This window comes from Oncorhynchus gorbuscha, linkage group LG14 (genome assembly GCF_021184085.1).
Source record: "Oncorhynchus gorbuscha isolate QuinsamMale2020 ecotype Even-year linkage group LG14, OgorEven_v1.0, whole genome shotgun sequence".
NCBI lineage: Eukaryota > Metazoa > Chordata > Actinopteri > Salmoniformes > Salmonidae > Oncorhynchus > Oncorhynchus gorbuscha.
This window is the reverse complement of record NC_060186.1, coordinates 48693928-48711562: the sequence shown is the minus strand read 5'-3', so window position 1 is coordinate 48711562 and position 17635 is coordinate 48693928. Positions and strand designations below refer to the sequence as shown.

The window sequence follows — 17635 nt, the reverse complement described above, 5'->3', positions numbered from 1 at the left end:
CCGCTCCTCAAGTTGGATACATCATGCATTCTATTACAGTGCCGTCCCGACAGTCTCTTGAGGTTACCTTTAGTGGTTTCACTCTCCCTGATGAGATATGTGCCGCGGGGATTGCCAGTGAACAGAAGTTGCCTCTCTGCATCCTTCCGGCCCAGTTTCCCAAAGTACCAGCTACAGAGAGAGGGTTTAACACAGGGACAGGTCAATAATGAGTGAGGGAAGCCATTGTATAAGCCATCTATCTGGATCAATTTGAGGGCGGAAAAGCCGTCCTTTGAAGTTGAAAATGATGATCTGACATACAGAGAGAGCTGAGAGACACAGGTCACAAGGCCAGTTGAAATTCTCACTATAAACCCTGTCAATAAAATCACCCTTCGGGCCGTGGTTTCTCAGACTAGAGGCTGAACAATGGCTCGCTGCATGTTGAGAGTGAACGGAGGATTTAATACCCTGCATGAAATGCCCCCCCCCCCCCCCCTGTCTTACAGTAATAAGCCAGTGTCGGTAAATTGAGCCACACCCAACGCAAACCCTGGCTGTGCTTAAATCCAGCATACTGTAGTGAGCTTAATGAGAGTTTGCCTTGTGGTATAATTACATCATTATTCCTCAGAGAGTCGAGGACGAGGAGGGAGGTGTGGGGGTGTATGTGTGTGTGTGTGGGGGGGGCTGTAGCACCGTCAGACATTCAGGTTCATTCACACATGACACAGACAAAGCTCTTATACATTCTCTATGACATTTCAAATAATCGGAACACACACAGCATTTAAAAGACAGGAGAATTGCGTTATAGTGTCTAGTAATGAGCTGGGGAATAGTCGCTTTAATGAGCTGGGGAAAGTGCCAGCTCTGCAGAGACATACACATCCCAGTATGATTACATTTCTGCTCAGAGCCTTGTGTTGACTGTTAACTCCAGATGCTGAGAGAAAGAGAGGATGTCTATGCTTGTCTTAACTTCTGACATCTTCGTCTCTCCCTGTTGTCTCAGACAGTAAAGAGAATGAAGAGAGGAGAGAGAACCCGCGCTTGACTTGGGCGGGAGCCCCCCAGAGCTGAGTACCGACACCTCAAATGTTCTACTGCTTGAGCTCCTGTTCCTCTTATAGAAGATTAGAATATTAGCTCAAAAGTATTGTGGAGCTCCTGCACCTAAATGTAAACAGTACCGACACCCAAAATGAGTACCGGCAACTATTTTAGTCCAACTCAAGCGCTGGAGAAAAGACAGAGACAGAGTGTGTGTGTGTTCAATCATTCAATTCATTCTCTTTTTTGTTTGTTTGTTCATGCCATGTAGTCAGCTCTGTCAGAGCGTGTCCCAATGAAACTCAGTATGACAGACTGCTACTCACTCCTCAGCCTGAATGGAGTCCACTGGAGCCACGTAATTACTGGGAATGTAGCCATTTCCACCGGTGGTGAGGGAACGAGCGTCCCACCAGTCCCCTTCACTGAGAGAGAGAGAGAGAGAAGAGAGAGAGAGAGAGAGAGAGGGAGAGGGAGAGGGAGAGGGAGAGGGAGAGGGAGAGGGAGAGGGAGAGGGGGAGAGAGAGAGAGAGAGAGAGAGAGAGAGAGAGAGAGAGAGAGAGAGAGAGAGAGAGAGAGAGGAGAGGGAGAGGAGAGAGAGAGAGAGAGAGATAGAGAGGGAGGGGGGGGTCAGATGGTTTCATGTACAGAGTGTATTATTTGAGCGGCGAGAACACAAACCACTATGTTCAATAATGCAGTTGACAATGTGAATACATTGAAAGCAGTATATGCCTTCATATGTTCATATGGAATCGTGGAGGGAGGTAGTATTTGGCAGCAGTGGCTGATTTACAAGCAGAGGAGGGAGGAAGACAGATGTAGAGAGGAGAGAGAACCAGTGCCTGAGAGAGCTTGCATGCCTACATGGCCATTACTGCCTCTCTCATGTCCTCCCTCTTTCCCTTTAACTGCCACCTCTCCTACTCTCCCTCCATCGCCTTTCCTATACCCTCCTTCCTCCATCACTCTCTCTTGTCTGTCCTCCAGACACACTGCCCTCCTTTACATCTCTCTCTCTCCCTCACACATTTAATCTTTCTTTTTGTGCGAGCTAGTGGCGGTCTTTCATTTGTCCTGAATAAAAACATGATGGGAGTTTGGGTGGGGGGGGGGGTTCCTTTGTTCTGAGAGCAGAATGGAGGTTCCCCCTGGAGGGCTAGTGTGTTCACCCTAACAGCTGAGAGGAAGGGTGGATTGCTGGGAGGAAAGCGGGAGAGAGAGAGAGAGAGAGAGAGATGGGAGAGCGAGAGAGAGAGCGAGAGAGAGATGGGAGAGCGAGAGAGAGAGAGAGAGAGAGAGGGGGAGCGAGAGAGAGAGACAGAGATGGGAGAGAGAGACAGAGACAGAGACAGGAGAGAGAGAGAGACAGAGACGGGAGAGAGAGAGAGACTGGAGGGGCCCGTCTGTCTTCTTCAACCCTCTAAACCATCTCGACTCCGCCACAAAGACAGAAAACAACAACATGTAAACAAAGAGAGAACCATCCTCCTCCCATCTCCAGAAGTATTGTAATGCTCTGACTAGCCCCCCTTCCCTGTGGTCACTGCTGATGACAGAGTAATGAGTGGATTGTGTCGACAGACTGGAGTCAGGCTGGTATCCACCACCATAGTATTCATAGTTGGAATATGTACAAAAACAATACCCAATTTACTAACCCTTGAGACTTGAACCATTGAACAACAAATCAGAGCTATTTCCTGCATATTTCTGAGGTCATTTTTCAGTCTGAGAAAAATGTGCTAAATATGTCATTGTATTATAGACACTTATAAATGTGTCTTTATATCAAAACTGCTATAGGAGACTAGCACAAGCAATCAAACTGGAGCATTATAAAGACTAGAGTCTTATTGTTTATGATGGTTCCATGGAACGCGTTAGATGCCTACACCAAGCTCATTGTTCCCTTGAGGATACCACCACATCACAACACAACAGTCCCTTCACCCACTGCTCGGTGCACAGTGTGTCCGAGGGAGTCCCAGGGCTGCTCACCTAAGCCCTGTCTGAACAGGCATCTGCCATGTACTGTCTTTGCGCCAGGCAGCCCTGACTACGAGGGAGAGACAGGGTCTGGGACTGGGTTGGGTGCAACTAGTCTTCTATCCAGGAGGGGGCAGCGTACCCAGTTAGAGGTTTCTGCCAGGAAGGGAGGGAGGGAAGCAGCAGGCGTGGGCGGACTGAGGACGGGCGATGGAGGGTGGTGGATGCAGCTCTTTCTGGCCACTGCCCAGGAGGAGGAGGAGAGATGAGGAGAGGATAGGGAGGGTTACTAATGATGGTGCTCTTCCTGCCTTTGCTCTAGATGGGGAAGGCGGTGGGTGGAAAGGTGAAAGGTGAAAGGTGTGCTGCTGCAGTATGAGGAGGAAGAGCAGCCCTTCCGCATGGGGTGAGAGGACAGGATGCTAAAGCAGTATGAATGGGCGTGGTGACTAGAGAGGAGAGAAGACACTGTGCTGGGCCCAGAGTTTAGGTTGAACACCTACAGGGGTGAACATGGACACGGGGAGAATAGAGGAGATGACCACAAACTTAAAACAGACCCAGTCACACACGCTCCTGAGAGAAATATACATTTTTATTTTGCAGTGCGCAGGCTATCAATTCAGCTGAGTGGAGTCTTTCACATAGAAAAAAAGCAGCATGTTTGAAATATCAGCTGTCTTCCCATTGGCTGGTCTGAGACAGTTTTGCTGACAGAAGGGTAACTGTACCCAACATGGCCGTAGAGTAGGCACAGGAAATAGGATGGCTGCACTTCGTGTCAGACGGTTCAAAGCGAAAGTCCAGACCAGAGCAGACTGAAGAACAACACAGAACCTTTCCACGGCACCCACTGCAAACTAAAGACCCCTGACCCCCTCCACCCAGTTTAAATGTAGATGTAACCGCAGCCGTTCGTGGTTGAAAACGCAAATACAACAGCTGTCCCAGACACCATTCAATCACCACTTCCCCCCGATCAAAATGCCTAACCTTGACAGCTAGACTGCAACAGTGATTGTAATATGCATTCTAATTGACATATAAAATATAGACATGCCCCCCCCCCTCGGTGCAGTGGGTGTGATAAGCCTCTATACTGCTACTGTACTTACGTGCTGTTGATAATCTGAAACTTCTCCCCTTTCCTGAAGCTGAGGTCATCCTCTGTCCGGGCCTCGTAGTCGTAAAGTGCCACAAAGAGGGTGACTCCTGCCGAGAGATAAACACACAGCGTCAGCACTCAGGACGAGCAGCGAATGAACCCAAAGAGTCTGACAGACTCACATTGAACTGACTGGCACTGGGAGGGAGGCTGGGTGCACTGTGCGCTTTTTACACGAGAGACGGCAGCCATTTCTGGATGCAGTGGATATACTGCGTATGAGCTGTATTGAATTCAAATGTGAAATCAAATCGTCCATTTTATGGGCATAACTAGCTGTAAATTAGCCTTCGTACAGTACTGGGCATCTTTCACCTAGAAGGTAGCACACAAATACTGCAAAATGGTGAATGGAAAATAACCTCTCAGCAGACAAATAACCTCTCAGCAGACACGTACAGTAAATAACATATGTAATTGCAGAGTTCTGTCAAATAGGAAAAACACATTCCTTTCCAAGATTAGACTGAGACAAGTGTGAAAGCCTCCTAGTCCCTGGGGAAGTGTGTAGGGGCTCCAGACAGACTGGGCTGAGAGAAGGGCTGAGCTCCATCTACCCAGGCGGCCTGCTGAATCTCTCAGGATAAGCCTCCACAAAGTCTAAAGAGCTTTCTTTATTCATCTCATTTCCCTCATCTGAAAAGACTTGACGCATCCCGGCGATATGGTGGAAGCCTACACAGCCTTACAAATCTAGTTTCAACACAGTGACAGTGGGCCAAATACAACCGCGGACCTACAGAGGTATCGCACACTAACAGTGGTACTGCCTGGCTGCTCCACTGCAGTCTCCCAGTCTCCACAAACACAGGCAGACACACACTAGAGGATAGAAGGATGTCAGTGAGTTGTGGCTGTGATTGGGCAGGAACCAGGAAGGAACGTCAAGAGGCACGGTGTATGTGGACCTTCCAAGCTGGGCCGGCCTGATCTTTACCCATGCTGCCTGCAGGTGACCCGAGGAGCTAGCTGATTGGCTTGAAAGGGCTGATGAGGAAGCTTGAGTGTGCTCTTCTTGTTCCTCAAGGGCCTCGTCATCACATTTACCTCAGGTCACTTCAAAGCCCTAGCCCTTGTGACTGGGGGGGTAGAAGGGACAATGTGTTCTACAGGAAATGATGAGCGTGTGCTTTGAGAGCAGGGCCCTTAATGATATCAGCAGTGAGAAGAGCACAAGCGGCTGTCTTTCACGCGACACAGTACAAAGACAGAGCGAGAAAGAGAGAGACAGAGAGAGAAAGAGAGAGACAGAGAGAGACAGAGAGAGCACACCGGGGGCTTTTGAGAGTCACACCTCTGACGCATCTACCCGCCACGCCAGTCCCGAGATACAGACGGCATCCCTTTTGAAACAATAACTCAACACATCTCCACCATTTACAAGAAACGCACAGAGCAAACCACAACACAACAACCAGGCTTGGTTATGCAGAATCGGAGAATCGTGGTATGTGAAGCCCATTCAATTCAGTTACATAAGGCCAAGGGACAAACAATACTAGCTGTGAACTTCCATTCTGACTATTAATTAAGTGCACACAGATGAAGCTATGAGGCTGATCGGACAAGGCAGTACCATTATTTTGTCATTAAAGTGATTGAGAGAGAGAGAGGGACAGCTTGTACTAAAGTTCCCGACTAGGAAGGAATGTAAAAGCTAAAACCCTTGGTCCACTGCGACCGCCTGTGTGGATTTGGACCGCTTTGGGACAGAAATAATCCACACTTTGAGGGAAGCCGTGTTTAGCTAAGTGGAAACGCTGAGTTCTTCTTGTAACAGCTGTGGCTCAGTAAAACATGAAGGATATCCTGACTGGAAATATTCCCTATGTAAACAATGAAAGCACACACAAAAGGCCTTGCAGGCGCCGGCCGGACGTTCCAACACAGGGGCGAGGCGCCGGGACGGGGCTGTGAGGTGAAGAGAGTCGGGGGAAATCCGTAAAGGGGAACATATCAAAACCCCTACCTGTTCCGCCACGGGAGCGGAGTGTCCCTGTGTGGGAGGAGGTGTGTACCCCTCCAAAAACAGTTATCCCCTGGCCAACGGGTGCCTGGAAGTTGTTGAAGTTTGGGATGGCGGTGACCCCGAAGCTAGGGTAGTGCTGGTGCTGTGGCGTGGGGTCGGCTCCATAGCGGTAGCCCGCGGCACTCTGGGAGATGCTGGTGTCTCGGTCGTCCGTGAGTTTGGTTGCTTCTTTATCCTTGCATTGCACACAGCCCATCATCTATATTCTATAAAGACAAGGAGAAACACAGAGAGAGAAGAGGGATTATCAACTTGACAGGAAATCAATTGTTCAACCAGTCTGAAAATGATGAGTAGTAATACATGCAATAGAGGTGAACTTTGACATTGTTCTTGGTTTGCTCTCCCATCTCCTCAGATCACCTTTCCTTGGGATGCTTTCTCTCAAGGACCACTGGGGAATTTATAGCCTGATACGCACGCAAGCACACACACAGAGCAGAATACTGGGAGGTTTATAGCCTGACACACACATACAGACGACACACACTGCAGAGCTCCGGATGACTCACACACACACACACACACACACACACACACACACACACACACACACACACACACACACACACACACACACACACACACACACACACACACACACACACACACACACACACACACACACACACACACACACACACACACACACACACACACACACACACACACAGTCTCTTTCATGGCCAGGAGAAAAACCACACTGTGATACACACTGGACTTGGGGAAGGAGAGCTAGTCGGGAAGCAGGGGACCCATGGAGGAAGGGTCTCAGGGGTATTAGCTCATTGATTATTTCTATGATCACATCGCTGCCAGTGTCGACTGTCCGTACGGTCAAATGGACTCCAGAGGTGGGGATGGAGAGAGGAGAGCAACTGCAGTGTGGATGTTACTTCTGTCAGTTAAAGAGACGGGACATTTTTCCAGACATCTCCGTGTTCCTACCACCCATTGTTCAGCCAAGAGTAGCGTACTTCTATGGTATTATCTAGGTCATTAAATATATATATAAACACACCTACATACAAACAAAAAAATATATACCTTCAGTAGAATATTTATGCGTTAGCTGAGATGGTATTTGCACTGTCAAAACAAAAGCGTAAAGTTAATGAACGGCCGAGAGCCAAGCTCTACTACCGTGGTGCTGGGGAAGATTACCACTGGGCAGTTTTATTCACCCTGCGAGAAGGAATGTCATCTCATTACCAGTGTGCAAAACAAACACGAACATAACACTTTGTCTGTGTAGTAGATCAGTGAAGACAAATAGACTGTAAATTACAGTGTTCCTATGGAGACAGACTGCTGATCTAGCCTTCAGCTAAAGCCACCGACTGCCCTCAAACGTGTCATTTAAAAATATTCAGGATTTAAATCAGAGCCCTGTTTCTCTTTCTGTCTCTTTATCCCTCCATCTCCCTCCTTCTCTCTCTCCCCCCCTCATCCCATGCCTCCTGGCCCAGAGTCTCCTGGCTCTTCCATCTCTTCTGAGAGGAGCAGGGCGTGCAGTCTGCAGTCATTGAAGACACATGCAAGGAGAAGAGACTCTGGCTCAGTTTGCTTCCCTTTGGTCAAAGGGGAAAAATAAGGCCCAAACTATAGGAAGCCCTCCTCCTCTCCATCAATCAGCACAGCAGCAGGACAATGGTCACCCATAGAGCATGGCCGTGGCCCAGACCCTTCTTCCGTCATCGTCACTGACTGACTACCTACCGCCCGCTTGTCCAAAGGAGAGAGAGAGAGAGAGAGAGAAAAGAGAGGACAGCGAGAGAGACAGACAGACAGAGACAGAGAAATAAACAACGTCAGGGTTCCCAATCTATTAAAGTATAAACTACATATTGGATTATATTTGTAGATTAAGGCTGAATCCACACAGATACAGAGATCAGATGAAAAGGTATCTCGGTGACATCATCCAATCTCATAAACTACATAACATATCAGAGCATCGTATTTGCTCTGTGACCGTGACCTGACAAACCAACCTGGCTCCGCAAAATGGACGTGCGAATGCAGTAAATGCCACAATGACTCAGCGGTCCAACTCTGTAATCCAAGTCGACAAGCCCTGAGTGGGAAGAGGAATCAGATAACTGCTATGGTCAGTGGTGGATTCCACAGCAGTTCTAGTCGCCTAGCTACACCTAACAACTTGTAGCATCACTGAAAAGGCTCAAAGTTTCTCAATAATCTACCTCACAACATAGCCGCCCAGCAGCAGAGAGAGAGATCGGATTGGCTGTTGGACATTGACATTTTCATTGATCTCTGTTAGCCAGTCAGAAGGCTTGGCTTGTGTTGTGGTAAATGTCAGAGTAATCTGTGGAAGCGGTATGCTGTTGACTAGATACAGTCAAAGCTGCCTCTGATAGCGGCACAGTATTATAGGTGATTCCAAAGGAGCCCGTTGGAATAGGTTGCTGCTGTGTAAATGATGGGAGATGCAGTGTGTCGTCAGCTTCAACCATATCCCAGAGTACTGCAGGACCACTCCCAGTATTGTTATTCTATCCTGCAGTAGGCAGCTGTAGGACAGTCCTCATAGCAGGAGACCGTCAGCCATGAACTAACAGAGCCTCAGCCCAGTGCTACAAACACTGTCCACCATGGACCCCTCGAAACTGCTCACCATGGACCCCTCGACACTGTCCACCATGGACCCCTCGACACTGCTCACCATGGACCCCTCGACACTGTCCACCATGGACCCCTCGACACTGCTCACCATGGACCCCTCGACACTGCTCACCATGGACCCCTCGAAACTGCTCACCATGGACCCCTCGAAACTGCTCACCATGGACCCCTCGACACTGCTCACCATGGACCCCTCGACACTGCTCACCATGGACCCCTCGACACTGCTCACCACGGACCCCTCGAAACTGCTCACCACGGACCCCTCGACACTGCTCACCACGAACCCCTCGACACTGCTCACCATGGACCCCTTGACACTGTCCACCATGGACCCCTCGTCACTGTCCACCATGGACCCCTCGACACTGCTCACCATGGACCCCTCGACACTGTCCACCATGGACCCCTCGACACTGCTCACCATGGACCCCTCGACACTGCTCACCATGGACCCCTCGACACTGACACTGCTCACCATGGACCCTCGACACTCACCATGGACCCTCGACACTGCTCACCATGGACCCCTCGACACTGCTCACCATGGACCCCTCGACACTGCTCACCATGGACCCCTAAACACTGCTCACCATGGACCCCTAAACACTGCTCACCATGGACCCCTCAACACTGCTCACCATGGACCCCTCGACACTGCTCACCATGGACCCCTCGACACTGCTCACCATGGACCCCTCGACACTGCTCACCATGGACCCCTCGACACTGCTCACCATGGACCCCTCGACACTGCTCACCATGGACCCCTCGACACTGCTCACTATGGACCCTTCAACACAGGCTAGGGACTGAGCTCAGCCTCACTGCTCCCTTTGTTTGAACCCAACCTCTTTCATCTCTTTCTTCGCCCCCCTTCCATCTTTCTTTCTCCCTCTCCTTCTCTCCACTGATGAATTATTCCCTCCTGTTGAGACAACAGAAAACACCTGCTAGCCGTAGGCACTTGTATTGCTGTTTACTCCTCCCCTTCCTCTGCTGCAGAATAACAGCCTGAAAGCGACTGAAAGCCATCTGCACAGTGTTTCATATAGAAACCCTCACTCTTCTTCTCCTCCTCAGATTGGTTCAGCCAATCAGATCAATGGTCCTTCAGGCAAAATCCATTATAAAGCAGAACAGAACCAGAAGCAGAGTAACAGTTGGGTCTATAATTAGTTGGGTCTATATGGACCAAATTCATTAAGAGCTTTAATTGAAAGCCAAAGATCTAAAGATTTGAAGAATCTAAGGCTCCTGTTCATTAAATAAAAAGCAAAAGGGACAAAAATGGATTAAATCAAGAAGGTGACATGTTCGAGCATGTCTCCGGCAATCAGTCTCTAAAGAGAAGAAAGGGATAGAAAAAAGATTCATCCACAGTGAACACACGCTCGCTCAGAAAAATCCACAGAACCGTCCACAGTGAGCACACGCTCGCTCAGAAAAAAAGATCCATCCACAGTGAACACACGCTCGCTCAGAAAAAACGCTCGCTCAGAAAAAAGATCCTTCCACAGTGAACACACGCTCGCTCAGAAAAAAGATCCGTCCACAGTGAACACACGCTCGCTCAGAAAAAAGATCCGTCCACAGTGAACACACGCTCGCTCAGAAAAAAGATCCAGTGAACACACGCTCGCTCAGAAAAAAGATCCTTCCACAGTGAACTCACGCTCGCTCAGAAAAAAGATCCATCCACAGTGAACACACGCTCGCTCAGAAAAAAAGATCCATCCACAGTGGACACACGTTCGTTCAGATCCATGTCAATTATTCATGGGACAGTTGTGCAAAATCAAGGTAGGCATGCCTCAGAGTCGGTGTTGGGCCAGCTGCAAGAGAACTGAGGGGGGAACGCCCTGGATGGAGTCATGTATATTTCATGTATATGAATCATTAGCAAGGGGGGGGAGGATACACGGTCGATTTATGCACTGGGGTAGTCTGGACCCTCATGGGACCCCCTCTATCTGTACAGAACACAGTAGGCCTTTACTGGATGCCATCATCTCAGAGCAGAGAGCAGGGAGGAGATGAGGGAGCAGGAAATAATATGGCCACCTGTTCAGTACAGTACACATCCATCTGTGGGTCTGTGGATGTTTTTGTGAGCTCATCTTAAATGGCCTAGTCCTTACTGTGTGGCCAAGCCAGCTCACTGATGTGGCCTAACATATTTTACTTTCACCACTTCAGAGCCAGACAAAGGATCAAGACATTTGGTGTTGTTCTCTCACTTTAGTTCCGCGCGTGTGGAACATTAGCCTGCCTCAGTGTTATACCCTTCATCAGGTGAAACCGAGTGAATGTTAAAATAGACTTCCAGACAGAGAGAGCGGGAGGTCTACAGAGATAATGAGACAGAAGATTATCAAGGGGGGCGAGAGGAGAGACAGAGAGAGAGCGAGAGAGAGCAAGAGCAGGGGAAGGAGAGAGAGAGAGAGAGAGAGAGAGAGAGAGAGAGAGAGAGAGAGAGAGAGAGAGAGAGAGAGAGAGAGAGAGAGAGAGAGAGAGAGAGAGAGAAAGGGAGAGAGAGAGGTTAACTGGAAGTGTGAGACAAGGAGAGAGGGTGGAGGAGCAGAAGGAGGAGTGCCTTGGGGCGGAGCACAGCCCCCAAACACTTGACAAAAGGAGCAGAATAATGATCAGTGCTGGGCGTCACATGCTGAGCCCCAGTCCGCCGGGGGACGGCCTTGCCTCTGTGCTCTCAGCGTGCTGCCAACCAGCCAGCCAGCCTCTGTCACGCACACAGGCAGCAGCATCACGAGCGGTCCTGCACCATTCAAGGTTAACGCTCAGAGACTTATGCCTCATTCAATCCCCAACCTACATACAGCCACTTAACATGAACAGGAACACAAACATAGCACCCGACGCACGCAATCAAGGGGTGAGCAATGTGTGCATGTGCATGGGATTAAGCCGAATCGCGGCATCAACATTCTGACACTGACCCTCGTAATAATTTTTTGATCCCTCCAAATCTCTATACTGTATGTTTAGGACTCTAAATCGGACTGTGTGGTGCATCAGGTCCCCTCCTCTTTCTCCTCTTTCTCTTCCTCTCCCTCCCTCTATCACAAGGCCTGGTGTTATGTGATTTCATCATCAGCTGGCGGAGAGAGAGAGAGTCCTGTGGTGTACTGCTTCCGGGTCTGACTGACTGCTCTGGCTGCGTCTCTGTGAGGAGAGAGTCCTGTGGTGTACTGCTTCCGGGTCTGACTGACTGCTCTCGCTGTGTCTCTGTGAGGAGAGAGAGCTTCGGGTCTGACTGACTGTTCTCGCTGTGTCTCTGTGAGGAGAGAGAGCTCGTGTTTAGGACGGGTTACAGAGGTCATCTGGCACGGCTCTGAGGAAACAATTAGGCACAATACCACCGCTGGAGGAGCAGGCCTGAGGCGGGATCCAAACCTCCTAGAAACCCCCCAGGAGTCGCCTAGCCCAAAGAGAGGGCTGGCGCTGGTCGGGCTTGACGGTCGGGCTTACTGGCCGGGCTTACTGGCCGGGCTTACTGGCCGGGCTTACTGGCCGGGCTCGCCCCCCTTCTTTCCCGCATCCCACAAAAGGAGAGCTCTGCCACTGATTTTCTACAGAGAAGCCTTCACCAAAAGAGAGGGAGGGAAATAGATCATTTAAAAAATAAATCGTACCCTCCATGGCTTATTCTGAATGAAAGGAAAACAACACAGAAGCGCCAATTCACGTTAGGAATCCTGTGAGATATGAAACTGATTTGGCCTCATAAGAAGCTGTATTGTGCTCTTACCTTGACCAACAACACACTGACTAGCCGATCCACTGATCAGAGTCTCTTTGAGGACAATACTCAATCCAGAATGTAGTTCTCCTTTAAAGCCACAAAGATACGACTCTGGCACAACAGTAGCCTCTGCCCTGAACACACATACAGTGCCTTGCAAAAGTATTCAGACACCTTGCATTTCTTCAGATTGTAACACAATACAAAGTGGGATTCAAATGAATTTGGTATTTTTGTCAACAATACACACAACATACTCTGTCATGTCAAAGAGGAAGAACGAATTGAAAAACAACAACATTTAAAAAAAAATATGAGTACATAATCCAAATATAGTCGTTGCATTTGTATTCAGCTCCTTTAGTTTAGGCAAGTCTAAATGAGTCAAATGTGGCTTAAAAAAAAAAAAAAAAAAACATAAAAAGGTACATGGACTCACTGTGTGTGAAATAATAGGAGTCAACATGATTTTTGAATGACTACCTCTTCCTCTGTACCCCATACATACTACATCTGTAGGTCAGGGTGTGACTGGGGGGGGGGTTAATCTAGTTTATATTTTCTATGTGGGGTTCTAGGTTGTTTTTTCTATGTTGGGGTTTTGGTATGATTCCAATATCGTTGTCTCTAATTGGGGATCATACTTAAGTCACATTTTTTTCCACCTGTGGGTTATGGGATATTGTTTATGTTTTGAGTTAGTGGTGTTGTCACAGTTCGTTATTTGTTAGTTTATTGTTTCGTCTTTGCTATAGTTTCACTTCTTTAGTAAATTATGTGGAACTCAACATACGCTGCGCTGCACCTTGGTCCGACATTCATTCCAACGAACGTGACAATCAAGGACAAATTAAACTGCAAAAACCAGGGTGTTTTTTTTTAAGCCTCGTAAAAAAAGGGCAGTGATTGGTAGATGGGTAACAGTAACAAACCAGACATGAAATATATCTTCAAGCATGGTCAAGTTAATATTCATGCTGTGGATGATGTATTAAACCACCCCAACACCTCAAAGATGCAGTCGTCCTTCTGAACTGAGCTGCAGGACAGGAAAGAAACTGCTTAGGGATGTCACCATGAGGCCATTGGTGATTTTAAAACAGCTACAGAGTTCAGTGGCTGTGATGGGAGAGAACTGAGGATGGATGAACAACACTGTAGTGACTCCACTATAATGACCTAAATGAGTGAAAGGAAGAACACAAATACACAGAATAGAAATATTCCAAAACATGCATCTTGTCTGGAACAACGTGCTAACACTGAACAAAACAACACAGCAAATGAATACAACGTTTGGCTTAAATGCAAAGCCCTGTTTGGGTGTAAATCCAGCACAACACGTCACTGAGTAACTTCTTTTCAAGCATGGTGGCTGCTCTATCATGGTATGGGTATGCTTGTCATCTGCAAATACTGGGGGGTTTTCCAGGATCAAAAAAGAAAATGGGATAGGCTAAGCACAGGCAAAAATCATTAAACATTTTTTTAGTCTGCGTTCCACCAGGCACCGGCAGGGGAATTCACCTTTCAGCAGGACAATAACCTACAACACAAGGTCAAATATACAGTGGGGAGAACAAGTATTTGATACACGGCCGATTTTGCAGGTTTTCCTACTTACAATGCATGTCATTTTTATCATAGGTACACTCCAACTGTGAGAGACGGAATCTAAAACAAAAATCCAGAAAATCATATTGTATGATTTATAAGTAATTCATGTGCATTTTATTGCATGACATAAGTATTTGATACATCAGAAAAGCAGAACTTAATATTTGGTTTCAGGTTTCGGGGCTGTTTTATATTGGGTTCAGGTCTGGAGACTGGATAGGCCACTCCAGGACCTTGAGATGCTTCTTACAGAGCCACTCCTTAGTTGCCCTGGCTGTGTATTTCGGGACGTTGTCATCCTGGAAGACCCAGCCACGACCCATCTTCAATGCTCTTACTGAGGGACGGGGGTTGTTGACCAAGATCTTGCGATACATGGACCCATCCATCCTCCCCTCAATAAGGTGCAGTCGTCCTGTCCCCTTTGCAGAAAAGCATCCCCAAAGAATGATGTTTCCACCTCCATGCTTCACGGTTGGGATGGTGTTTATGGGGTTGTACTCATCCTTCTTCCTCCAAACACTTCTTCCTCCAAACACGGCAAGTGGAGTTTAGACCAAAAAGCTCTATTTTTGTCTCATCAGACCATATGACCTTCTCCCATTCCTCCTCTGGATCATCCAGATGGTCATTGGCAAACTTCACACGGGCCTGGACATGCGCTGGCTTGAGCAGGGGGATCCATGACGGCGTAGTGTGTTACTAATGGTTTTCTTTGAGACTGTGGTACCAGCTCTCTTCAGGTCTTTGACCAGGTCCTGCCGTGTAGTTCTGGGCTGATCCCTCACCTTCCTCATGATCATTGATGCCCCATGAGGTGAGATCTTGCATGGAGCCCCAGACTGAGGGTGATTGACTGTCATCTTGAACTTCTTCCATTTTCTAAGAATTGCGCCAACAGTTATTGCCTTCTCACCAAGCTGCTTCCCTATTGTCCTGTAGCCCACCAGAGGTCTTGTGCAGGTTTACAATTGTATTCCTGATGTCCTTACACAGCTCTCTGGTCTTGGCCATTGAGGAGAGGTTGTAGTCTGTTTGATTGAGTGTGTGGACATTTTATACAGATAACGAGTTCAAACGGGTGCAGTTAATACAGGTAATGAGTGGAGAACAGGAGGGCTTCTTAAAGAAAAATTGGGCATGCAAAATTATTCAGCCCCTTTACTTTTAGTGCAGCAAACTCTCTCCAGAAGTTTCGCTGAGGATCTCTGAATGATTCAATGTTGACCTAAATGACTAATGATGATAAATACAATCCACCCGTGTGTAATCAAGTCTCCATATAAATGCACCTGCACTGTGATAGTCTCAGAGGTCCGTTAAAAGCGCAGAGAGCATCATGAAGAACAAGGATCACACCAGGCAGGTCCGAGATACTGTTGTGAAGAAGTTTAAAGCCGGATTTGGGTACAAAAATATTTCCCAAGCTTTAAACATCCCAAGGAGCACTGTGCAAGCGATAATATTGAAATGGAAGGAGTATCAGACCACTGCAAATCTACCAAGACCTGGCCGTCCCTCTAAACATTCAGCTCATACAAGGAGAAGACTGATCAGAGATGCAGCCAAGAGGCCCATGATCACTCTGGATGAACTGCAGAGATCTACAGCTGAGGTGGGAGACTCTGTCCATAGGACAACAATCAGTCGTATATTGCACAAATCTGGCCTTTATGGAAGAGTGGCAAGACGAAAGCCATTTCTTAAAGATATCCATAAAAAGTGTTGTTTAAAGTTTGCCACAAGCCACCTGGGAGGCACACCAAACATGTGGAAGAAGGTGCTCTGGTCAGATGAAACCAAAATTGAACTTTTTGGCAACAATGCAAAACGTTATGTTTGGCGTAAAAGCAACACAGTGCATCACCCTGAACACACCACCCCCACTGTCAAACATGGTGGTGGCAGCATCATGGTTTGGGCCTGCTTTTCTTCAGCAGGGACAGGGAAGATGGTTAAAATTGATGGGAAGATGGATGGAGCCAAATACAGGACCATTCTGGAAGAAAACCTGATGGAGTCTGCAAAAGACCTGAGACTGGGACGGAGATTTGTCTTCCAACAAGACAATGATCCAAAACATAAAGCAAAATCTACAATGGAATGGTTCAAAAATAAACATATCCAGGTGTTAGAATGGCCAAGTCAAAGTCCAGACCTGTATCCAATCGAGAATCTGTGGAAAGAACTGAAAACTGCTGTTCACAAATGCTCTCCATCCAACCTCACTGAGCTCGAGCTGTTTTGCAAGGAGGAATGGGAAAAAAATTCAGTCTCTCGATGTGCAAAACTGATAGAGACATACCCCAAGCGACTTACAGCTGTAATCGCAGCAAAAGGTGGCGCTACAAAGTATTAACTTAAGGGGGCGGAATAATTTTGCACGCCCAATTTTTCAGTTTTTGAATTGTTAAAAAAGTTTGAAATATCCAATAAATATCGTTCCACTTCATGATTGTGTCCCACTTGTTGTTGATTCAGCTCCCTGAGTCCAAACATGTTAGAAACCCCTTTGGCTGCAATTACAGCTGTGAGTCCTCATGATTGTGTCCCACTTGTTGTTGATTCTTCACAAAAAAAATACAGTTCTATATCTTTATGTTTGAAGCCTGAAATGTGGCAAAAGGTCGCAAAGTTCAAGGGGGCCGAATACTTTCGCAAGGCACTGTATCTATCTATATATATATATATTCCACTGACATTACAGAGTATTTTGTGTACATTTGTTGACAAAAAAAAGACAATTAAATCAATTGCAATCCCCCTTTGTAATACAATAATATGTGAAGAAATCCAAAGGTGTCTGAATAGTTTTGCAGGGCCCCGTATCAGTGCCTTTCAAAGGGAATGGGAGTCAGTGCATTAGCCTTGTGTATCTGGGATTATCTTGTTTCATGGCTCCACCCCCCCAGCATGTGCCCACCAGGAGGTCTGCTGGAGGATGCTCCAAGCCCTGTAATTAAAAAGGACAAGCAGGGACCACTCTATCCCCCCACAATAAGCTCCTCGGTGTCTAACATTGTTTCCTGGGTTGAAGATAAGAAGAGCAGAACAGCCTGTAGCTAGAAGCCTGCATCTGTAGCTCGCCTCTCTCTGCCACAGCCATAAAGTAATAATAATAAGTACCGGGACTAACTGAGGCAGTCAAGTTGTGTGACGTTCATGCGTTCCACCCCACCCCCAACCCCCACCCCACTGTTTATGGTTCATTTCAGCAAGTTGCTTTTGGGCATGGGAGGCTGCCTCTCCGGGTGGGATTATGAACTGTGAGCTGTCAAACTGTGGATAACCCTTCTCCCCCAACTCTCTGAAAAGCCAGGATCACAACACTGAGCCATCTTCCTACCCCTACCCCTACCCCTCCTCCTCCTCCTCCTCCTCCTCCACCAAT

At 47.7% G+C, this 17635-nt stretch overlaps 1 protein-coding gene across 3 annotated transcripts in view; it reads right to left on the bottom strand.

Moving 5' to 3' along the window:
* Positions 1-17635, bottom strand: part of LOC123995010 (tyrosine-protein kinase Fyn) — a 70645-nt gene that overhangs the window by 14586 nt on the left and 38424 nt on the right. For 2 of the 3 annotated variants that reach the window (XM_046298208.1, XM_046298211.1), the window contains exons 3-6: positions 6159-6424; positions 4140-4236; positions 1362-1460; positions 68-171 (exon numbers count right to left, since the gene is read on the bottom strand). In XM_046298208.1, coding sequence (XP_046154164.1) covers positions 68-171; positions 1362-1460; positions 4140-4236; positions 6159-6417 — 559 coding nt within the window. In that variant the 5' untranslated portion in view covers positions 6418-6424. Of the gene's footprint in view, positions 1-67; positions 172-1361; positions 1461-4139; positions 4237-6158; positions 6425-7265; positions 7413-17635 lie in introns of those variants that run through there. The other variant, XM_046298210.1, reaches the window with a different exon arrangement.